At 42.4% G+C, this 25,231-nt stretch overlaps 1 protein-coding gene and 1 long non-coding RNA gene across 2 annotated transcripts in view; both read right to left on the bottom strand.

Annotated features, from left to right (window-relative positions):
- Positions 1 to 5,303: 5,303 nt before the first annotated feature.
- Positions 5,304 to 25,231, bottom strand: part of LOC144328074 (uncharacterized) — a 363,019-nt gene continuing 343,091 nt past the window's right edge. Inside the window, exon 2 of the long non-coding RNA XR_013393322.1 lies at positions 5,304 to 6,998. This is a non-coding gene — a long non-coding RNA (uncharacterized LOC144328074). The remainder of the gene's footprint in view (positions 6,999 to 25,231) is intronic.
- The window catches only part of SEMA3D (semaphorin 3D), a 172,839-nt gene continuing 153,546 nt past the window's right edge, over positions 5,939 to 25,231 (bottom strand). Inside the window, exons 17-18 of the mRNA XM_028728773.2 lie at positions 24,849 to 24,988; positions 5,939 to 8,256 (exon numbers count right to left, since the gene is read on the bottom strand). Coding sequence (XP_028584606.2) covers positions 7,831 to 8,256; positions 24,849 to 24,988 — 566 coding nt within the window. The 3' untranslated portion in view covers positions 5,939 to 7,830. The remainder of the gene's footprint in view (positions 8,257 to 24,848; positions 24,989 to 25,231) is intronic.

The following is a 25,231-nucleotide window of genomic DNA, read 5'->3' as shown; positions in this document are numbered from 1 at the left end:
GGTCAGACCACACCTGGAATACTGTGTCCAATTCTGGGCACCACAATTTAAGAAGGATGTTGAAGGCATCTCCTTCTACCGGTCAACAATAGAAAGTGTTCTTTCATACTGCATCACAGTGTGGTACGCTGGTTTGACATCAACTGATAGGAAGTGCCTACAGAGGGTGGTGAATACAGCGCAATATATTATGGGCTGTCCCGTGAATCCGCTGGACGAAATAGCGGAAGAACGTTGCCTCAGGAGAGTGAGGAAAATTCTCAGGGATGAATCACACCCTGGATGGCACTTTCTTGATCTCCTGCCCTCAGGCAGAAGATATAGAAGCATGATTAGTCGCACCAACGGGGTAAAGAACAGCTTCTGTCTGTGGGCTGTTAGGCTGCTGAAAGAAAAGATAACAACAGGGCAACTGACTTTTGGGTTTGGTGGGTGTGCATCAGTAAACAAGGGGAATTAAGACTAAGAGAGCTGAGTGGGGGGTACTTGTGTAATCTCACAAGTTGTACAGGTGACAATAAAGTATTTCAATTTCAAAACAAGCTGGAATGTGTGCGGAGGAGGGCAGCCAAGATGATCAAGGTTATGGAAACCAAACCTTGTGAGGAATGGTTGAAGGAGCTGAGTATGTTTAGCCTGGAAAAGAGGAGACTGAGGGAAGAGATGAGAGCCATCTTGAAATATCTCAAGGGCTATCACATGGAAGATGGAGCAAGCTTGTTTTCTCCTCTGGAGGGTGGGACTCAAACCAATAGCTTCAAGTTACAAGAGAGGAGATGTCAACTAAACATCAAGAAAAACTTTCTGACGGTAAGAGCTGTTTGACAGTGGAAGGGTTTCCCTTGGGAGGCTGTGGATCCTCCTTCATTGGAGATGGTTGGATGGCCATCTGTCATGGATGCTTTAGAGGAGATTCCTGCATTGTGGGGGTTTGGAGTAGATGACCCTTGTGTACCCTTTCAACTCTATGATTCTATGAATATCCAGATCAAAATCTGTCTGTTTGTTATTTTAATTTTTTTAAGAACCAACACAAAATGTTTCTAGTTGGATGCAGTCCACACAGCAGCAGCATAGCAAGAATAGTGGTTAGTACTAGCAGAGGCCAAGGTGTGTGGATATGAAACACCACCCAATTGAAGAATTGTCTGGACCTTTTTCCAATATTATGACTTGTCTATGATTTTCTTGGCTTGCCTAGGCAAAGCTATTAACTAGCAACCCACAGCGGTAATAAAAGACACCAGGAGCACTTTTTCTGCTTCTTACATCACTCCGGCAGCTAAAGAAACAAACATTCTCTACCCTTGTAAAGGCCTCCATACATCAGAATGCAACTTTCTTTTAAATCTCCAAATGCTTATTTTATTTGAACTTTTGTCTGAGGGAGAACCTGAGTGAAAATGGAACAGAATTATTTATCTAGTTACTCAAGGCAACGTTATCTAATGCGCCACCAAGCTACAAGAGAGCTTGGCTCCAACTTGAAAGCAGCCTCACAAATGAGTTCATGAAAGTTATTGCCTTCCAAAACTTTTTACTAGCCCTCCTCAACTCTTGGCCTATGATGCTCCTTTGCCTTTCCTTAGGGCCCGAAATAAGAAAAGTGCCAGGTTGTATAAATTTAGCTACTCTAGCCGCTTGGAGATTTAAATCAGGCCACCGAGCGAAGAAGTGATCCTCTTTAAATGAGGAAAAAATGTGAGCTTTTGAGGGGAAAGGAAGAGCAGGATAATAAAGAGAAAATCTCCACCAATCTTGGGTTAATGTATAAAAATATAAAGGATATTATATATTTCACTGCACAGCATAGTTTTAAATACTTGCATGTTATATAAAGACATTAAAACTGTAGTATTGCACTAGATCCTTCCTTCCCCTTAAGGTCTCTATGGGCAATGTTCTATATTAACATTGAGAGCATAGGGGTTTGCTATTTAAAAAACGAAATAAGGGAAAGCCTAGCCAATGGATGAAGAACGCTCCCAAACAATTCACAATAAGGAGGTAAAGGAACCAGCCTTATTACACATGAAAGGAAAAGACCAGCTTCATTGCAACACCTTGGCAATCTTTCCTAAGCTGTGTAACTTTTGTTTTTTAACTACTTTCAAATAAACCCAGAAATGAACGGATTTCACACCTTGGCTAAACTATACCAGCTTATTGCAGAGGAATATTAGCCACACAAGGTAAAAATTAATAATAAAAATGTAATAGAAAAGATTAAAAAGCCATATGGTATCGATTTTCTTCTACAAGTGTGATTCCTTTGTCCTCAAATGATTTACACCTGTATTTACACTTGCAATATCATTGAATTGTACATTCACCAGGTGATGTTTTTGGAATAATTTGCTTTTAAAAAAGGTCTCTTGGTTCCAGTTAAATCGTCGATGGCAAGGTGAGATGAAGTGGCCAATGAAATATTTTCAAATCTGCTATGTATATATTTACATTAAATACTTGCTTTAACTTTGCCTTGCCAGAGAACTGGAATAACATATACAAGGCTCAACAGACCATTCACACTTCTCATGCGTAATGCTGTAACAGGGAAGGTTATGTCATTCCTAAACATTCGTTTTTCTGATCTTGTGCTTTAAACAACAAAAGAAAAGGAAACAATTTCTGGATCTGGTAACAGAAAACTTACCTATATATTATCTCAAAAAATTCCTGTTGATGGATCCAGGTCAACAACCACATTGTTGCTCCTTTTCTTCTTGAAATGAGATTGAGAAACAGTGTTCTAGGCACTTGCTTGCATGTGTGAATGAGTTACACCAGAGGAAACACCAGAGAGAGAAACTTCCTATTGCCTCAAAAAAGTTTTGTGTGTGTGCAATGGAGACACTGAAGCTGTGAATTACAAAATGTTCAATAAGCGAGATGTATGTGCGTGCATAGGGACGCGGGTGGCGCTGTGGGTAAAACCTCAGCGCCTAGGACTTGCCGATCGCATGGTCGGCGGTTTGAATCCCCGCGGCGGGGTGTGCTCCCGTCGTTCGGTCCCAGCGCCTGCCAACCTAGCAGTTCGAAAGCACCCCCGGGTGCAAGTAGATAAATAGGGACCGCTTACCAGTGGGAAGGTAAACGGCGTTCCGTGTGCTGTGCTGGCTCGCCAGATGCAGCTTTGTCACGCTGGCCACATGACCCGGAAGTGTCTGCGGACAGCGCTGGCTCCCGGCCTCTTGAGTGAGATGAGCGCACAACCCTAGAGTCTGGCAAGACTGGCCCGTATGGGCAGGGGTACCTTTACCTTTACCTTATGTGCGTGCATTGGGCTGTGGTATCAAATGTTGTTCCTTTTGGATGAAGCTGCGACTACAACTCCCCTCAACCTTGACCAATGGGCCCTGCTAGTGAGGTGGGATGGGACTGATGGGAACTGGAGTCTGAAACATCTGGAGGTCACTGATTGGTTCAAAATTGGGAAAGGAGTACAACAAGGCTGTATATTGTCTCCCTGCTTATTTAACTTATATGCAGAATTCATCATGCGAAAGGCAGGGCTGGATGAATCCCAAACCAGAATTAAGATTGCCGGAAGAAATATCAACAACCTCAGATATGCTGATGACACAACCCTGATGGCAGAAAGTGAGGAGGAATTAAAGAACCTTTTAATGAGGGTGAAAGAGGAGGGCACAAAATATGGTCTGAAGCTCAACATCAAAAAAAAACTAAGATCATGGCCACTGGTCCCATCACCTCCTGGCAAATAGAAGGGGAAGAAATGGAGGCAGTGAGAGATTTTACTTTATTGGGTTCCATGATCACTGCAGATGGTGACAGTAGCCACGAAATCAAAAGACGCCTGCTTCTTGGGAGAAAAGCAAGGGCAAACCTAGAAAGCATCTTAAAAAGCAGAGAAATCACCTTGCCAACAAAGGTCCGTATAGTAAAACTATGGTTTTCCCAGTAGTGATGTATGGAAGTGAGAGCTGGACCATAAAGAAGGCTGATCGCCGAAGAATTGATGCTTTTGAATTTTGGTGCTGGAGGAGACTCTTGAGAGTCCCATGGACTGCAAGAAGATCAAACCTATCCATTCTGAAGGAAATCAGCCCTGAATGCTCACTGGAAGGACAGATCCTGAAGCTGAGGCTCCAATACTTTGGCCACATCACAAGAAGAGAAGACTCCCTGGAAAAGACCCTGATGTTGGGAAAGATGGAGGGCACAAGAAGGGGACGACAGAGGATGAGATGGTTGGACAGTGTTCTTGAAGCTACAAACATGAGTTTGACCAAACTGCGGGAGGCAGTGGAAGACAGGAGTGCCTGGCGTGCTCTGGTCCAGGAGGTCACGAAGAGTCGGACACACCTAAACGACTAAACAGCAGCAACAACAACAACAACAACAACAACAACAACAACAACAACAACATGTTGTATCCCCCTGGAACCTGATAACAGTTTGAGGCAGATGACAGCTCAAACTAACAGTAATTCCACATTCCACTGCTACCTTTGAAATCAAAGGAGGAGAATCATATATAACAAAAGAAGCCATTTATTACTCATAGGATCTGCTATGTTTTAAAGGACTTTACTAGTGGAAGAATTTAAAAGAAGTGTTCAATATATGTGGAAACATATAAATTGTATATTTCAAGAGATGTGCATTTCTTCACCACGCTCCCCAAACAAAATTTGTTTGTTTTTTAAAAAACAACAACCCTTTATTAATTTTTTCACAAAATTCCTGCAAATATTTTGTTTGTACATGATTCCCTTGTGCCCCCACATCAAATTTTGATTTAGGAAAATTTCTACGTGAATAACCTTTGCAAGTGATATTGAAAACCTTCATGACTTTCTCCAGAGTTATTTGTTGTGTGTTGTCATGCAGGATGGTCCGATATTGTTTTTGCTTTGGTTTAACATAATTAAAGAAACTTGCACAGCACTTTTGTGGTTGCGATGTAAGGTAGAAATTATTGTATAACATACTTAGCATGTTTGGGGCATTTATTATAGCCATTTATTTTTTCAGTTGCATTGAAATTGCTCAAATTCCTGTGTTCATTCTGTTTCCCTTGAGGTCCTTCCCAAGATCTATAGTCCTTAGGCCTGACCTTCATTGCCGACTGAATAACAAGCAAATGGCTTTTTAAAAGACCTTCTTCCTCAATATCCTTTGCTTTGTCTAACTCCTTCAGTGGCCTCCAGTGCCCCTTGAAATGTTTGATCCTGTTAAAACCAGCTGTGTCATACACACACACACACACACACACACACACACACACACACATATAATTTCATGCACATTTTGATTGTGTGTTGTTCTTTTTTAAAAAAATCCTATTTTGTAAAAAATAAATAAATTACTAAATTGATATGAGAATCAAAGTCCTGCTAATATCTAAAATGCTGAACATTTGTACTAAAAATATTGATTTGTTGTGGAGCCAAAAGCATATAGCGAAGGTACAAAGAATTTGTAATAGCCCCATTATCACAGGTTCCTTCTATCTTTCTCGGAGATTCCACCCACCCTCCATTCAACTGAATCTTGCACAGAATACCAAACGCAACACTTGCCTTGCCCCGGGCACTAGCAACCCACACTATGCCACTGCTATAAAGCAGCGGCTATATTGCTAAATTAGAGTGTCCATCATGTTGGGGTCATTAATTAACTTGATTATGCACCACCATGTTAATAGGGGGGTCTGAATGACCCAATGCTCATTTAATGAAATCTTTTTTTTTTTAAGAAAACCACCCTGGGGGGAAAACCTAACACCCCATATTGCAATCATGGTTCAAAATGCCCCTGTACAACCAAACCTTTAAGGAGCCTATATGAGCTATAGTGCAGCACAACTTAGGGGGAGCAGGTGCAAACCCCTTTAAGATCAGTTAGGAGCAGGAGCCCAGCATGGTTTAATTTTCTAATGGGAATCATGACGATGCGAATCATTAACATCCATATTTTCCATACGCATATCCCTTTATCCAAAAAACAAATGCAAAACACAAAGCATCTGTACAATTATTAACCAGAAGGAATGTAGGTACATATACAGAGCAACGGACGATAACTACTGCTAAATTTTTCCAGAGCTGAGAGTCAATGCTTTAACGAATTTGCTTTAATGAATGGCATGCCAATTACATGGCTTTCCCATAGACTTTGCTCCCAAGATGAGTAGAATGCATGAGAAACAAGGAAAGTCTGTCGTTTTTGGTATCCATCAAAGCTTTCTTCCATGTGAGGAAGTAGCTAATTTGTCATTTCACACCCAAAAAGGCGTGAAAAGCGAAAAGGGTGGGTGGGTGGGGGCAGCAGAAAGGAGGAAAACTGGTAAGAAGGCACTTCGGTGTAGGGGCAAGCCTTGAGATGATGAGATGCGACTCTTGTTTGATCTCAATTTGGGCGTTATAAACCAGCTCCACTGATGCCAAAAGGCTACATGGCCACAGGGCTCTCCTGGAGGAAAAACTGAATTCTGTCAGGAAAACGGAATCAACCAAACAACAGAAAAGTTAAAAACAAACTAGGAATATTTTACAAAATTACAAAGCTGCCCAACTCTAACTTGTGCGTTATTTACACATGGACGTTGTTTTCATTTCATTTCAATAAAAATATAAAGCATTAATTTCCCCAATGCACCCCCGTCTCTAAAATGCACAGGACCTTTACAAAAAGAATACACAGCTAAGGACAAAGGCTGACTCTGCCAGGTTTGGCTGGCAAATGGCGTTTTCCTTGGTGGATATATTTGGGCTGCCATTTGCATCAAAGAAGCAAATGCAAACCAACAAAGGAGTCTAAAGTAGCAGAGGTGATGTGATACAGATGGGTAAAAATGTCTTAAGAGACAGACAGGAGAGACGCTGGCAAAAATCCCATTACCAACTAATAGGATTTGTGTGCATAACTCCCATTCGCTTCTTAAGGAATTTTTCTCTCTTCGCTGGCAGGTCCAATTTGAGTCAACAGGTCACCTCAGCAGATGGCCTTCAAACTGGTTGCTACTTACACTCTAGGGAACGAAGCTCTACATGTCTTCTGAAAAAGCGAGGATTACATTTGTTTTGCATGTGCTATGACCCGTCCTGTCCACCCAGCCAAAAAATACCAAAGTGGACCTATGTGCCCTGAGACCCCGTGTGGTAAAGGTCCTGGGAGGGACATTCCTTGAGGGATGACCAAGAAGCTGGCTAAGAACCTACAACTTACCAGGCTACAACTTTAGGCCTAGGAAGGAACAGAAAGGGCCCAATTTTGTCAGCTGTGTGGATGAATCCCTCACACACTGCTGCCAATGGAGTCTGGTGTCCATTTCTATGTGTCAATGCCTCCACGGACAGGGTCAATGTGCCGGATCCTGCCCTGGGAAGGGTTGGTGTGCTCAGCCCAAGAGGTCTGATTTAGCCAAAGGAGTTATGGTGCAGGGTGAGGCCTATCTGGGATGGATCTTTTCAACAGACCCCGACACTTTAACCAGCCTGCTGTGAAATGGCGCGGTGAAACCTAGCGGCTGTTCGATCAGCCCATTGTCTATGTTTTTAAACAGAAAATAACAGAGCATCCATTCAGTACATCACATAAATTAACTCTCCGGAGCATGAGATGCAAAGGAAGTCATCTCAGTTGAAACCAGGGGACATTGGAATAGCACACAAGTCCTGAAGAAGTCTCTCCTGCATTGCTAGTGTATTCTTCTATGGGGGGGGGGTCTCATATACATTAACGACTAGGCATGGACTGGTCTCTCTGAGAGAAGCAACATCGAAAGGGAGGGCCCAGAAAACTAACAAAATTGTTCTCATTTGCAAAAAAAAAGTCATTTCTTTAAATAAAATATGCAGACTATGTGGACGCGGGCGCAGTGTGTGGGGTGGCCGGCTGGTGATGCCTGCGGTTCCTTTTCTTCTTGATCTCCTGGATGTGTTTCCACTTGGGTCCTCCTTTGTTCCGCTGACGCTTCTTTTCCCGGTGCCACATCTGCTCACAGTACTCATCCAGGCTGAAACTGGGGCTGCTGAGAAGCTGGATGTAATCCTTGTACCGCAGCCGGGACTCCGCCAGGAGATCCCTCCCTCGCCCTTCTTCATCCTCCGTCTTCTGGGAGCTTTCCATCTGCCCATTCTCGATGACATTTAAACTCAACTTCACAACGGTTCGCACGAACGTGTGCTCCTGAGCATTGCAATAGTAGGCCCCCGTGTCCTTTTTCTGCAAGCTGCGAATCAACAGCCCATATTCCGTCTTGATGATCCTTTCATCCGGTTTCAGCTGTGGGTGGAAAGAAAGAAAGACTGTTGTCAGGCTTATGGAAACAAAAAGAAAGTTTTCTGTAAGTTGCAGTGAATCCAAAAGGTGGAGAAGGAACAGCTGACAAAGAGATCTGGTCACAGAGCAGGGAGCCAGTGAGGTCTGAGTTAAGTTTTCCTCACACATCTTCAGTTTTAACCACCATACACCTTATCTAAACTAGTTCACCTTGTGGTTGGCATCTTGTTTAAAGCAGGTTGCTGTGCCTAAAAGTTCACCTTTCGTACACTAGAGATTTTTGGCCCAGGTGGACACTGTGCTGGCATTCTTGAACACCCTTCTAAAGCCTATCCCATACAGAAAACATTTTCTTCATTTGGCTGCTAAGGTACCAAGTACACCTTTGACAATATAGCTGTCTTATTTTGCACCAAAAGGGGGGGAAAGATAAATTTGACTACTGTCTATACAGAGAAGGTGGGGAGAGGTGAGAAAATGGAGGAACACAAAGCAATGGACACTGCAAGGAAATGGGAAGTGTAATATCTCAAATAGTCCACTGTGCCTGCATCTGGGACAAGAGTGTGTGTTTTGTTGGTGTTTGTGCTGCAAACAGGATTCATAGGGGTTAATAGAGACCAGGTTCATGAACAGATTAAAGGTAAAGGGTAAAGGGATCCCTGACCATTAGGTCCAGTCATGGCCGACTGGGGTTGTGGCGCTCATCTCACTTTATTGGCTGAGGGAGCTTCTGGCGAACCAGAGCAGTGCACAGAAATGCCGTTTACCTTCCCGCCGGAGCGGTACCTATTTATCTACTTGCACTTTGACGTGCTTTCAAACTGCTAGGTTGGCAGAAGCAGGGACTGAGCAACGGGAGCTCACCCCGTTGTGGGGATTCGAACCGCTGACCTTCTGATCGGCAAGTCCTAGGCTCTGTGGTTTACTTTGGTTTACTTTGCTTCCACTGCTAGGTGGCATTCAGAAGCGATGGTTGTTGTTTTTTTGTTTTTTAAATGTAGTTTTCCAAATGCTATGAATTCATATTGAACCCTTGTCCTTTCAAATTCCAATTGGTGTCCGGGGGGGTGGGGTGGGGATGGTATTTTTCGTATTAACAATTTCATATGTTTCAGTTACTGATGTATTAAACAGTTTGTCTTCAAGTCTGCTAATAACGCAGAATACATAGTATTAAAAATAACGGGAAAACCACAACCATCTTGTAATCGACATAAGTGCAGTAAACATTTCCTGATGTGAAAGCCAGCATTTGATTTCCTGACATTTTAACATTTAAGTAATAATTATAGTGGTTACACGACAAAAATGTCAGAATTTGTTACTGAAAAGGTAGGCAATTGTCAGTGAATGAAGACAAGGATGAAACGATATAATCTTGCCAAATCGGAAATGCTTAACTTGAGCAGGTCGATTCAAGCTGGTGGTCCTGATCCGGAGCAGGAAGATTGGAACAGTTTTTTGCAGCTGGGAAGCAGCTTCAACCCACTGCAATGCAAACTGCTTTAGATGAGATCTTATAAAAAGCGATGGGATGTATGCAATTCCTACAATGGTTTTCACAAATCATACACAGGCAGAGCAAACCAAACCCTTGATCTGCTTTGCCAGAATAAGTTTGGATCAATTGGAACTGCCTCTCCCCAAATGGACAGAAGCTACTGCTGGGCCTATCCCTGCTGGTGGTAGCCTCAGAAACAGTGTGCTTCATGTGCAGAGAGGGGCGGATCCTGTGAAGGCCCATGTCCTGTGACACCACAGCAGCCACAACCAGTGCTCCTTTGCTGTGCTAGCCTGGCATCTGACAGAGAAGAGGAATTTTCCTTGCCCTCCCTACACTTCTACGCTGGTCAGTGAGAGTGGCAAGGCGGTTGCTGCAGCCATGGCTGACCGCTCAGTTCAACCCTGCCAGCACTCTCAGCCACAGAGGGTTGAATGGCAACTTACTCACACACTCCAAAGCAACTACTCTATTCCGAACTTAAAAATGGAACGCATAATGCTGGTGGTCAACACACGAGGTTTAAAGACTGTCTCAAGGCAAATCTAAAAAAATGTAGTATAAACACTGACAACTGGGAAACACTGGCCTGGGAGTGCTCCAGTTGGAGAACAGCTTTACCAAAGGTGTCATGGACTTTGAAGACACTCAAACTCAAGATGAAAGGGAGAAACGCGCTAAGAGGAAGGCACGCTTGGCACATCCACACCGTGATCAACTCCCGCCCGGAAACCAATGTCCCCACTGTGGAAGGACGTGTGGATCCAGAATTGGCCTCCACAGTCACTTACGGATTCATTGTTGCAACCGTGTTTATGGAAGACAATCTTACTCGGCTACGAGTGATCGCCAAAGAAAAAGAAGACGACTCACGCTTTATATAGTGCTTTTCTTAAATGCTCAGAAAGATCCCCCGTGGATGGTCTCTGTAAGGTTGCTCAGCACAGTCCCTCCCAAATTGCAAACAGAGGGCTAAGGAAGATTGGCTTGGTGGCCAAGGGAATGTTTGAACCAGGGATTTCTGTCCTGGCTCACGGCTTACAAAGATGCTCCTTTGGAAATCTCAGTGTGTCAGGGGAAAAAAGTGGCTTGCAGAAGGCAGCACAGCGTTCTTCTACTGCCACACTGAGGCCCACGGGGTGAAAAGCAGGGAGGGAAGAAAGTTCAGCCTGATTCTGTAGCATGCAGCAGCAGGGACCCTTCAGAAATCTCAGCACCATGCTCCTTGTACAAGGGGACTATTCAGAGACACAGGGCTGTTGTGAAAGCTTTGCTCTTTTTAAGAAAATTGAGGGCGTATGGGGAAAAGAGAGAGAGAAAGAGAAGTGAAGCTGGAAAACTGCCCGAAGCGCACATGTGCCTTTCTAGCAAACTTCAGAAGGAATATAGTCAGGAGGCATGAAGATGGCTAAATTAAATTTATTCACACTGGGCAGACTGTACACTGTTTCTTTATGTGAAAAATATGTGGACAATTCCCCCTCTCCCTCCACAATATGCATACATACACAGCCTGGCTTGCTACCATGCAAACTGAACCATGGCTTGAGAGAGATCTGTGCAGCTGTCTGGATGCCACCCTGCCGACCCATTGACTGCATCACAGACCACTAGACAGCTGCTGGAAAAGGATGTGTGTATGATCCAGTAACCAAGCATAGAGCTGGCGGCCAGGGAGGGCTTCCGGCTTCAGTTTTGCCTGCCCCTCACTTGCAATGTGGCTTTGGGCAATGAGATCCAGACAGGGTCGGATCCAGACCTTTAGAGGCCCTAAGCACTTAAATGATTTTGGTGCCCCCATAAATATCTACTTCAAAATAGAAACAATAATAAACTGTAAAATAAAATTGGCTTTTTGGAAATGAAACAAAATCTACAGTATGATGGAAATTAATGTTTATTTTTGTATACTTCCACTTTATTTATATTTTTTTAAAAAATCTCCTACTTTTTCTAATTGCAGAATCTTTGATCAGATCCTCAGAACTAATCTTGCATTCTATACAAGTTCTATACAAGTTCTGCTTCTATACATAGTAGAGATAAGACGCCCAGCCTGCCTTGCTTCAAAGTTGTTCTGTTGGGATTTTTAATATTCTTCACCTGAGAAAATGAAAGCTCAGCTGAGCAATTTGAGTCCATTAATGTTAAAAATATACAAAAGAAAATGTCTTCATTTGGAAAGGCACTCAATATTGTCTTCTACAATTATTTTGTAAAGTTCAGCATGACTGAATCCTATTTTTCACATTTTTTGTGGCACTGAACTTATGATGCACATATGAATGGAAGTGCTGAAGCTTAGCTGAGAAATTAGGGTTCAAGTCCTCTGGGGAAGCATCAGTCAGTGTCAGCAGGACTCGAACCCATGTCACAGCATGTGGATACAGGCTGTGAGGCCCCTTGTGTCATGTGATGAAATGAACTTAGTCACTGCCCACCACCACATTGGAAAACAACAACAACACTGTCCTAATAAACTTAACAGAATCACACTATTATATACGTGGCAGTCAACTGTCATTCACTTTTTACATGATGCCTTAGAATTGGTAATAAACAAAATGAAACTCTAGGGTGATTCCTTTATCAGTTATCACAAACAACATAGCATGTGGCATCCGAACAAATGATGTGTAAGTTCGTGTTTAATTTCATTGTAAATTGACACATCAATTGCCTCCAAAAACTTTGCTGTTAATATTTTGCTCCCCGCCAGAAAACAAAGAAAAGTTATCTCTAAAATTCTTGCCAAGGCCTTTAAAAAACCTCCACATTTGGAGAAATCCCCTCCCAAAATCTGGCAACTGAGTGTTGCTGCATTCACTCTCAGTGGACGCCTGAATGATCCCATGAGCCTCAGGTGGACCATGGGGAAATTTACCAGTTACCAAATTCTAATTTTGTTAACCCTTAATCTCTATAACTACATCATCATCATCATCATTGATATAGGTATGTAATGTTTTCATTTATTGCCAGAGCCTTTTTTTTGTGGAACCTGGTTCAGCTGCTCTGTATGTTCCATGCTAAATATGGCAATGTAAATTTTCTGTGGTGTCCCCCCATCCTTTGATGCCCCAAGCCAGGGGTCAGCAACCTTTTTCAGGTGCCTCAGACCATGTGGTAGGCCAGACTATATTTTTTTTGGGGGGGGGGGGAATGAACGAATTCCTATGCTCCACAAATAACCCAGAGATGCATTTTAGATAAAAGGACACATCCTACTCATGTAAAAACATGCTGATTCCCAGACCATCCGTGGGCCGGATGCGGCCCAATCGCCTTCTCCATCCGGCCCACAGGCCTTAGGTTGCCTACCCCTGCCCTAAGAACTTAAAATTTAAGTGCTTATTTTACTTAATGGTTAAGCCAGCCCTGGATCCAGAGCCCCCAGATTACCATATTAGCCAGCGACCACACAAGAGAGTTGGGGGAGAGTTATGTAGCTGCATAGTTCTCTCCAGCTGAAGTTCGTGGGTCTTGAGAATGCTTAGCTGTGCCTGGATTGTACCCAAACTGTGTGGAAAGGGAAGTTTTGAAGAGGACTTACCCCTTCAAATAAAGTAGAGAGCATTATTGATCTGTCAAATATTGTGGCTCCTATCTGTATCTTCTTCCACTAAGCTTAAGCCAAGTAATGCAATTCAATGTTAAGAAGGAAACATCTTAAGGGATATTCTTGTGCGCAATTTCTTCTTGTGGGGCAGCTCATCTAATTTAGTGATCTGTTACTTATTATCCTTTCTTCTCTTTCCTTGGTTAAATTCCTCTCCCTGGTTTCTCATTTATCCATTTTGTAGGATTGTAAATCAGTAGCGTTCTGGGCTGAACATGACCAGGGAGCGATTGAATTTGTATATGCATCCCAGAAATGAAATTAAGACATTATAGCTAAGGAACTCTTAGCCTGGAAAAGGAGGCTTACAAAACTCTGCAGTTGCACTGGTAAAGTGAATGCTACCTTTTGTGTGTGGTTTTCCCCTAAGGAAGAATCGTGACACATTGATGCATCATCTAATAACAAAGAAAGAATGTTAACTCCATCCAAATAGACATTTATGCTGCTCTATCTGATTAAAACTCATACAGGTAAGTGGCCAAGATTTATTTAATTGAGTGACAGCCCTAAAGGAAACTAATGAATCAATGATGATTGCACTGTTGCCTCAGCTAATATTTACAAGCATTTCAGTGAAAAGAGGAATAGAAAGAGATTAGCATTTGATCTAGTGGGTTGGAAGAATCCAAGGGACAGCCTGAGTGAGATAAACACAGGACCAAGAAATCTGGACTTGACAGTCATTTGATGTATGACGGTAGCATGGATGATAACATTAAGGCAAGTGGGAAATAATTAACAGAAGAGGGTCCTGCTGGATGAGACCAAGGCCACTGAGTCTAGCACCCTTCTTCCAATCAGCCAGAAGTTTTTGGGAAGTCATCAAGGAATGAAGGTGATGGAGCATTCTTGGGCGTTAAGAGATCTGCTGAACATGGAATGTCTATTGAGCTCCTATTGTTATTGGCTGTTGATAGGCCGACCCTGCATGAACTTGTTTCATCTTACAAAGCCAGCTTTTGGCAATGAATTCCACAGGTCAAATATATGTTACTAGGGGCTGTGACCCTATTCACTCTGTTTGTCAACCGCCCTATCATTCCTCACACATTAACCCCCAACAGCATCCCCCCCCATCCTATTCAACTACTATATTTATATGCAATAACTCCCCATCTCATTTTTCATTTATGATAGATAAAACAGTCTTGGTTACACCCTGTTTGGAAGGCCTTTTCACAGATTACAGAGGCAAATCCAGGTTTACCAACAAGCATACACTTAAGAGAGAACTGCAACGGATGAAACACATGTGATGCGGTCCCATTTTAGAATAAAAAGAAGACTACTGTGTTAAATGGTCCTGAATTGTGGTTGCCCTATCATCTATCTATCTATCTATCTATCTATCTATCTATCTATCTATCTATCATCTATCTATCTATCATCTATCTATCTATCATCTATCTATCTATCTATCTATCTATCTATCTATCTATCTATCTATCTATCTATCATCTATCTATCTATCTATCTATCTATCTATCATCTATCATCTATCTATCTATCATCTAATCTATCTATCTATCTATCATCTATCTATATCTATCTATCATCTATCTATCTATCATCTATCTATCTATCTATCCATCCATCTATCTATCTATCTATCTATCATCTAATCTATCTATCTATCTATCATCTATCTATATCTATCTATCATCTATCTATCATCTATCTATCTATCTATCTATCTATCTATCTATCTATCATCTATCTCTATCATCTATCTATCTATCATCTATCTATCTATCTATCATCTATCATCTATCTATCTATCTATCTATCTATCTATCTATCTATCTATCTATCATCTATCTATCTATATCTATCTATCTATCATCTATCTATCTATCTATCTATCTATCTATCTATCTATCTATCTATCTATCATCTATCTATCTATCATCTATCTATCTATCTATCTATCTATCTATCTATATCTATCTATCTATCTATCTATCTATCATCTATCTATCTATCTATCATCATCATCATCTATCTATCTATCTTCTATCTATCTGTCTATCATCTATCATCTATCTATCTATCATCTATCTATCTATCTATCTATCTATCTATCTATCTATCATCTATCTATCTATCTATCTATCTATCTATCTATCTATCATCTATCTATCTATCATCTATATCTATCTATCTATCTATCTATCATCTATCTATCTATCATCTATCTATCTATCTATCTATCTATCTATCTATCTATCATCTATCTATCTATCATCTATCATCTATCTATCATCTATCTATCTATCTATCTATCTATCTATCTATCTATCTATGTATCTATGTATGTATGTATCTATCTATCTATCTATCATCTATCATCTATCTATCTATCTATCTATCTATCATCTATCTATCTATCATCTATCTTTCTATCATCTATCTATCTATCTATCTATCTATCATCTATCTATCTATCTATCACCTATCTATCTATCTTCTGACAGGATGAAATGATGACTCATTTGGGCAACGCTTGACTGCTGTCTTCCTCTCCCGCCTTTATTTCTTTCTTTTCCTGCTTGCCCAGAGGTTCAGCCCTCATTCTGCCTTTCCTCTTTATTTTACACCCTCTCAGGACTCTGGAGTTTCATAAACACCTGACATTTCATTACTTGCTACTAGATCTTTAACCTTTCACACAGATGCTTAATTTGTACCAGTTTCTGGGAGGCAGATGAAAAATGGTCCCTTAAATTCAGAGAACAGACAGAAAAGGTGGGTCCAAAGACAACTGCATCCCATTATTGGTTTTGGTTTGTTTGGATGGCTTTCATTCCCTTTCTATATCAGTTCCAGTGTTACTGATATAATTGAGCTGTTTAAAGACTATATAGGGCACTCTTCATTTTATAGAGATTTAGTTTTCAGTCTTATATGCACTTACCTGGGAGTAGGCACCGTTGAATTCAGTGAGGCATATGAATAGGCATGTATAGGATTTCACTGCTTGCCATATTGAACTAACTGGATCCAAAGCTGGTGGAACTTACAGCCATGTTTGGTGGAACGTGGCTGAAAAAGCCCACTTCATGTATATACATAGTTTCATATACATATTGGGTGCAATCAAGTGATGAAGAAGGGCCAACCTGAACAACCATTTTTACCTAAAGATGCTTCCCAGGCAGCCCCAGGGACAAATTCCCGCAGAGAACCTTCTCCCTGAAATGAGGGCTCCAAGATACAGGTGCGATTTTTGGGTGGAGATTCCTGAAACGGCCCCTTTCTAGCTCCCATGATCATGAGCACCACACCAAAAAATGAGAGCTCAAACACTATTGCTGGATCAAGACATTCTCTGAACTGAGACATCCTTGGGGACCATCGCACAGAGAGCAGGAAACCATATGGCCCAGCCCCTGTACTGTTGGATCTGTCTTAGGTCAGTTTTCTGTCTCCAATAATGGAAATAATAATAGAGAATCATAGGACTATATAATTGTAGAGTTGGAAGGGACCCCAAGAGTCATCTAGCCCAAAACAACAACAACAACAACAACAACAACAACAACAACAACAACAACAACAACAACAACAATTTTATATATACAGGGCAGGAAGCCAACAATGCTGCTCTGTTACATGTTTCTAGTCCCTAGTATTTAGTTGTAAACTGCATCTACACTTGCATGCTCTCTTTAATAATTGCAGCTACAGACTGTTTGTAGACCTACACTCGATGCACCCTTTTGGGGGGGGGGATCTTATTTACTGGCCACCACTATTCATTGAGGGAATATGTTTTCTAATTCCTAATTTGTCTTCCCTGAACCTTGCAACTGCCAATCATTTTTGAGATTGGAATGCATAAATTAAGTATGCCTTATGTCCAGCTCTCACTTCCATACATCACTACTGGTTTTCCCAGTAGTGATGTACGGAAGTGAGAGTTGGACCATAAAGAAGGCTGATCGCTGGATAATTGATGCTTTTGAATTATGGTGCTGGAGGAGACTCTTGAGAGTCCCATGGACTGCAAGAAGATCAAACCTCTCCATTCTGAAGGAAATCATCCCTGAGTGCTCACTGGACAGATCCTGAAGCTGAGGCTCCAAGACTTTGGCCACCTCAGGAGAAGAGAAGACTCCCTGGAAAAGACCCTGATGCTGGGAAAGATGGAGGGCACAAGGAGAAGGGGACAACAGAGGACGAGATGGTGGGACAGTGTTCTCGAAGCTACTGAGTTTGACCAAACTGCGGGAGGCAGTGGAAGACAGGAGTGCCTGGCTTGCTCTGGTCCATGGGGTCACGAAGAGTTGGACATGACTAAACAGCTAAACAACAATGTTAGAATAATTACAGAGGACTAAAATACCATTTATTTTAACTGCCTTCCTCAGTCCAAATTGGAGAGTCATATTTAAGTGTTCTGGACAGAAAGCCTTGAAGCAGTGAAGAAAGAAATTAACAGAGGATGCGAAACTGTGCATACAATCCGGCTAGGTCAATGCCACTTGCCCTTTGTGGGTGGTGTGCTTTGAAAGCTCCCATCATTACAAACCGCAGCAGCTCTTCCACTGTTAAAATATTGCACCTGTCTGTGAGGAGAGAGTGGCTTCAAAGGCTGCTTTCCTTCATTAATCAACAAAAGCGCTGGAGGTAAAATAAAGGCTACAAGCAGGTTAAATGCAACGTGGAAACAAAAAGCAAGCATGCATTTTTGCTGGGGCAAACGGAGAATTCTTTTTGGAAAACATTTTTGCTTTCATCTCTAAAGCCATTCTGAAACTCACCCTATATTTTGAGGTCAAAAGTAGGTAGTTGTGTTGCTAATAACATTAATATGCATCATTTCTAAATCACTCAGACTTTTTCAAGCCCCTCATCCAACAATCTCAGGAATGCTTGTCATTATCACCAGCACTTCTTAATATAACCAATCAAATTTAACAATGCAGTGTGAAAGTTTTTCAAGTTACGCCAAACAGTTTTTGAGTTACACAAGGAGCAAAAAAAATGAAAGGGGAGAAAAATAATATTTATGTCATTTGGGTCTTTTGTTTCTGTACCAAACACATTTCTAAAATTAATCTCTAGCCTTCCTGATAGAAAAACACATTTTTTATTTTCTTCTACTGTCTGCCGCAAAACGGACCTGTGAGTTCAATTAGCTTACTGCTGGAGATGGAATAGAATAACTGTTGGGTTTTTTGTTTTTTTGTATTTTCAAAGGGAAATACAATGCCTTCTAATGAAGGGAGACTTTTCCATAAAAGCTCTGGGGTTCCCCTTGAAGACTGTCTGGAGGCTGCAGTTAGTGCACAATGTGGCTGCTAGGCTGGCAAGTCGGGCAACCTGATCGGATCATGTGCTACTGGTCCGGAAGCACGGCATTGGCTGCCAGGGAGCTGCTGGGCCTAATTCAAGGTAAAACATGCAAAACTCTAAAAGTACCTAAAAGAATGCCTTGCCCAGCATCATCCATCTTGGACTCTATGATCAACAGGTGAGGCCTTGGTGGTGGTGCCCAGTTGGCATTGATTCATGACAAGGCCTTTTCAGTGGTAGTTCCCCATTTGAAAACAGTCCTGTTTATCTGGGCATTTAGTGGTTGGAGGACACTGTTCCTGGCGACCATGAAATTATGGTATGAAAGAATGTTTATGACTGTAACACTTTCTAGAATATTTTAACTGATTTTATAATACTTTAATTTTTTTAAAAAAGTGGATGTGTTTGACAGTTTGGGCTCCTTCGAGGGGAAGGGCAGGATATAAACTCAATTAATTAGGCCTACAAGGACTATCCATTACTACCCTGAAATAATCTGTTGATAGTCCTCAACACTGTGTCCTTGCTCATAGAAATTCTTGCACACATTGAGGTGTTTTCCCAAAGGACCCGTGGCACCAGTTGTAGACTACCATGATTTCACGTGACTACGATTCTTGCTGCTCCAATTCCTATGTGCATGGAGGTTGCACAGGCAGAGTAACTCCCAATGTATTGGAAATGTTCTCTAGTTAGTTTGCTGTTGTGAACAGCGCTGTCACCAGATGCATACATGCCGCTCATAACTCTTGTAGTGCAAATTCCAGATGCTGTTTCAATCCTTGGAAACTAGGAATGTTGGCCACACCATTCACTGCAACTAGGAAACAGCCAAGAAGGCAGAATACTGGCCTAGAGGAATTGCCAGTCACATCTAATGCAACCATTTTGTTATTGTGATCCATGACTATTTCCACAAAATGTTCTAATTGAGTTTTCTGTTCAAGGCAATAATAAATAAGGAACCTCAGAAACGGTAACTAACAAAATCCAGGAGGCCATTACCAAGTGAAACATCCTTTCAAATACATGGGCATCTATCCATCCATCCATCCATCCATCCATCCATCCATCCATCCATGTTTTTGAAAAGTCCTGCCAATATCCCATCATCATGCCACTTTTCCCAGCTGTGAATTTTACTAACTGTTTAGCAAGAGCAGGACTCAACTCACCATTACCGAACTTTGCAATTGCAGTTGCCAACTAGACTTTACTGCCACTGCCCAGTTCCAAACAACATGAAACAGACACATGGAAAAATAGCAGATTACTGATGGAGCAGGTGAGAAAAAAACTTGTTCTGACTCAGTTCCATCTGGCCAACTGTAACGTGGAGGAATGGAAGGAGTAACAGGAACTTGCAGTTGTCATTTCAAGAATACGGCTTGTCGCATATCCTGGAAATGCACACAGCTGTTTGGCAAAGCAAGCGTCCCATAGGATTCTGCGTTGGGGCCAATCAAATGCAAGGGGAGCTCAGATTTTATATATTCACAAGAGGCCCTTTTGAAGAAACGAATAAAAAAAATCAGGGCTTCTTTTTTTTGGCCCTGCCACTCATCATGTGTGCAGAATAAATTAATGAGGAATAAATAAATGGAAGAGCATAAGATGCATTATAGCTTTATCATCATCATCATCATTTTATTTGTATGCCGCCTTTCCATAGTTAAAACAATGCTCAACATGGCAAGATTTACATGCCGTATTTTTCACTCTATAAGATGCACCAGACCACAAGACGCACCTAGTTTTTGGAGGAGGAAAACAAGAAAAGGAAAATATTCTGAATCTCAGAAGCCAGAACAGGGTGCACAGTGAAAAGCAAGAGGCTGCGCAGTGAAAGCAGCAAGCCCTCTTGCTGTTCTGGCTTCTGGGATAGCTGCGCAGCCTGCATTCGCTCCATAAGACGCACACAAATTTCCCCTTACTTTTTAGGAGGGAAAAAGTGAGTCTTATAGAGCAAAAAAAAATGGTAATTACCAACAAAACAAAAGTCATAAACAATAAATAAAACACATTAAAAAGTACACAACAAAAGAAAAAGAAAACAATTTCCACATAAATCATAATATCCAAAACTAAGAATACAGCACTATGAACAAATAATGTCACGGATGTTATTAAGATTAATTCACCTCTCTCACCTCTCCCACAACCTACATAGTTCCTGTGATAAGTCAGTGACTAACTTTCAAACCACAGGAACAAACACGCCCTTCATTCAACAGCACTAGAATGAGAGCGCCAAGCAACTGACTCGTGACCCTTTTAAAAAAATCTTCAGGCTGCAGGGAGCTGGACTCCCACTGGTGACAGAATGACCTGGTGACAGCTCCGGGACCAGCGGAGATCCTGTTCGCTCCCCACACCCTGTTCTGACTGGAAGTGGGATTCCAAAGCATGACCTCAAAGGTGAAGACCAGGGAGGCATCCTGCTGGGCCAAATGCCTGCTAACCAAATCTGGATTTTGCCCTCTCCTTCCCCTCAGGAAACAGTATTGCATGTCACCGCGAACAACACATGACCCTTCTGTTTCTGGAGTGACATTTACAAGATCCGGAAATATGGTGGCTTTTAAAATGATATGTTTTAAAAAAGAAGCATGGTTACAAAAGGAGAGGGAAGTGTGTGTGAGGGAGAAAGGGATGAAGAAAGACAGAAAGCAAGAAAAGTTGTTCAAATAAATGGGAAGAAACTGTGACTTTACGAAGAGTAAGGCTGGGTTCACACCATACATTTAAAGCACATTTACAGCACATGAGTTCCCTAAAGAATCTCAGGGCTTATCCACATCTATGTTTCCCCTCCGTTGGCTCCCAGGAAACCCGTGCTCAGTCAAAACAAATGGCAATTGGGTTTTCCACAGACTGAGCTCTAAAGGGCAGGTTTTCTAGGGGGAAACCTTTTTTCTGGTTTTGCAGAAAGGCAAAACCCCTCAGACCTGTGCGTAGGAAGCATGGAAGAAGCGGAAAACTGATTGGATCCCTGTTTTCTAGGCTTGAGACAAGTGGAAGTGTGGAAAAGTCCAAACTGTAGGTGCTCTTCCGCATTTTCCCAGCTCTCAGCACTTAAAACTGCAGTACAGTGGTACCTTGGTTTGAATACGTCTTGGTTTGCATACATTTTGGATTACAAACATGTCAAACCTGGAAGTGCGTGTCCCAGTTTTTGGGGATTACAACCCTTTCCTTTTTTTTGGATTACAAACAAAAAATTTTGGAGGCCCCATTGGTGAAAGCACACCTTGGGTTACAACCTGTTTTGGTTTACGAACGGACCTCCGTAACGGATTATGGCTGTAAACCAAGTTACTACTGTACTTTTAACCTTAGGGTAATGTGGGTGGCCCTGTGGGTTAAACCACAGAGCCTAGGACTTGCTGATCAGAAGGTTGGCAGTTCGAATCCCTGTGACGGGGGTGAGCTCCCGTTGCTCAGTCCCTGCTCCTGCCCACCTAGCAGTTCAAAAGTACGTCAAAGTGCAAGTAGATAAATAGGTACCGCTCTGGAGGGAAGGTAAACAGCCTTTCTGTGCACTGCTCTGGTTCGCCAGAAGCGGCTTAGTCATGCTGGCCACATGACCCAGAAGCTGTATGCCGGCTACCTCGGCCAATAAAGCGAGATGAGCGCTGCAACCCCAGAGTCGGTCATGACTGGACCTAATGGTCAGGGGTCCCTTTACCTTTACCTTTAATGTATTTGTGGGGACGCAGGTGGCACTGTGGTGTAAACCACTGAGCCTTGGGCTTGCCGATCGGAAGGTTGGCGGTTCCAATCCCCTTGATAGGGTGAGCTCCCATTGCTCAGTCCCTGCTCCTGCTATCCTAGCAGTTTGAAAGCATGCCAAAAAGTGCAAGTAGATAAATAGGTACCACTCCGGCAGGAAGGTAAATTGCGTTTCTGTGCACTGCTCTGGTTTCGGTGTTCCGTTGCACCAGAAGCGGCTTAGTCATGCTGGCCACATGACACGGAAAAACTGTCTGTGGACAAATGCCAGCTCCCTCAGCCAATAAAGCGAGATAAGCGCCGCAACCCCAGAGTCGTTCGTGACTGGATTTAACTGTCAGGGGTCCTTTACCTTTTTAATGTATTTCTACAACTATAGGGATTAAGAGTGCTCAGCCAAACATTGTGAAAATGCCACAGTCTCCTGCTGGACAGCCCATTGCATCAGAATTTACCAGCAATATGCTTTTATTTTATTTTTAAATACTGATTTCAGGCATTGTTGTGTTCCCTATTACACATTGTAGCGCAGAAACTACCAATCAGTGCTGGTTAAGTTCTAAAGACAGATAGGCTCTTTGCTTCCTAAGTCCAGACCCAACTTTAAAGGTAAAGGTACCCCTGCCCATACGGGCCAGTCTTGACAGACTCTGGGGTTGTGCGCCCATCTCACTTAAGAGGCCAGGGGCCAGCGCTGTCCGGAGACACTTCCGGGTCACGTGGCCAGCGTGACAAAGCTGCATCTGGCGAGCCAGAGCTGCACACGGAAATGCCGTTTACCTTCCCGCCAGTAAGCGGTCCCTATTTATCTACTTGCACTTAAGGGTGCTTTCGAACTGCTAGGTTGGCAGGCGCTGGGACCGAGCAGCGGGAGCGCACCCGGCCACGGGGATTCGAACCGCCAACCTTTCGATCAGCAAGCCCTAGGCACTGAGGCTTTTACCCACAGCGCCACCCGCGTCCCAGACCCAACTTTACTCCTTTTAAATTCCTTGATGGTTGTGTGCCATAGCTCCACAGCAGAACACAGGTGGCAGGGGCTAAATCCCAGTTTGGATCACAGACATCAGCATTTAAAAGGATCTCAGAAAGCAGCATTAGGAAGCACTCCTACTTGTAAATTTGGAGAGGTGTGGGTAGCCAGGACAGATAATGCTGGGCCAGATGTATAATTAGTTTAGCTGGTAATGATTGTAAGAAAGATTTGATTGATTGAGTGATTGTTTGAATTAGTCTAGCTCAGTCTAGGACAGCTCCAGATGTGCAAATGATGCCTATTCCTCTACCCATTTGCTGTGCAATACTGGTTATTAGAGTGCTTAGCCAACACAATTAAAAAGGGGGAGGAGCAAAGGATCCATCTCTGCTGTACTTTCCATCCCATTCTATACATGGCAATAGAGTTTATTTTATGGAATTATGTTTATAAATTATTAAATGCATACCCCCCCCCCCGGAGCACACAAATGCATAATTCAGGGTCTAAAGGGCCTAATACATGTTCCATCATAACTTCTAAGATCACCCAAGAACATCATCTGCACATTATTATTTTTTTGCAATGTACCACAGAGGAACACAGTAAAATACTCTTGATGGTTTCCCCTCAACTGTAAAACAAAACAAAACAAAACCCTCTGCTGAACGCTTTGCCCTGAAGATCCCCCAAAGTCTGGCTCTGCATGTTTTCCAAAAGCACCATGAGAATTTTTGATATTTTGTTAGGTTTACAGTAGGCAAGGACATGATTGTATGAATACTGAATACATGCTTTATGTTATGAGATGGGCTTAGCGATGTTAAATTCTCGAGACTATTCTCCAAAAGATTATTCTCGAGAATTTAACATCACTAAATGTTATGCTCATTGCGTAAAAAGTAAGCCAGGTTCCAACTGCTCAGAGTTTCAGAGGCTCCCCAGAGACTAGCAGTGAAAGCCGCAGGGGATCAAAAGCCTTTCTATCAGCTTCTGTTGTTTATCTATGCTCATCTCTTGAGAGGTTAATTGTCTGTGCTTCTCCCCCTCCCAACCCCTGGGGAAAAGGAGTTTCCAGAGGAGATGTATGCACAGATAAACAATGAATGGAGAAAGGTGGCCAGCATCTCTGTGACCGTTTTCAGTCATCTCTGCATGATTTGTTTGAACATGACTTATACGTGGTTCCTGTGATTTAGCCTGGATGGAAGAATTGCAGTGTGTGCGAACATTACAGTGAATATCCAAAACTCCATGCGTAATGTTAAAAGGAAGGCTGCTAATTGCACAGGGATTGCCTTCTCGGTCTTGATATTCCATTGTGATATTATTGGAGCATTCCCAAGTATGTGAGCTGAGGCAAGGGAGACCATATTTGTTCGTTCTATTAACCCCTGCCTTTGACCATGGAATTAGAAGTTCTCCAGAGGGAAAAGACATTCTTAATGATGGTAACTTACCTCTTCCTCGTGATCTTCTCCAGAGCGTTGAATGAACCACCTGATGGAAGCTTGCTGGGACTTTGGAATACATTCTAGGAACGTCGAATTAAATTCGATGCCAAAAATCACCTTTTCATCAGTGGTTTCATGACTAATGCCTGGAACGCAAACATGGTACAGAAGATTAACCCTGCCCTGATTTCTTAAAGTGAAGGGAAAACATAGCTGATGCAGAACAGATGGTAGAGCAGCGCATGGACTGTGAAGGGAAACAAGAGGCACCTCAGGTTTAGCACAACACACGATGGTTCAACCTGGTGCATAACGGTGTATAACAATGCTATTTAAGGCTAAATTGGTCACTTCCTTTCAATTAAACCACTGATGGAATCAGAATCTGA

This window comes from Podarcis muralis, chromosome 6, assembly GCF_964188315.1.
Source record: "Podarcis muralis chromosome 6, rPodMur119.hap1.1, whole genome shotgun sequence".
Taxonomy (NCBI): Eukaryota; Metazoa; Chordata; class Lepidosauria; order Squamata; family Lacertidae; genus Podarcis; species Podarcis muralis.
Note: the sequence above shows the minus strand (reverse complement) of the source record. Positions and strands in the feature narration are given on the sequence as shown.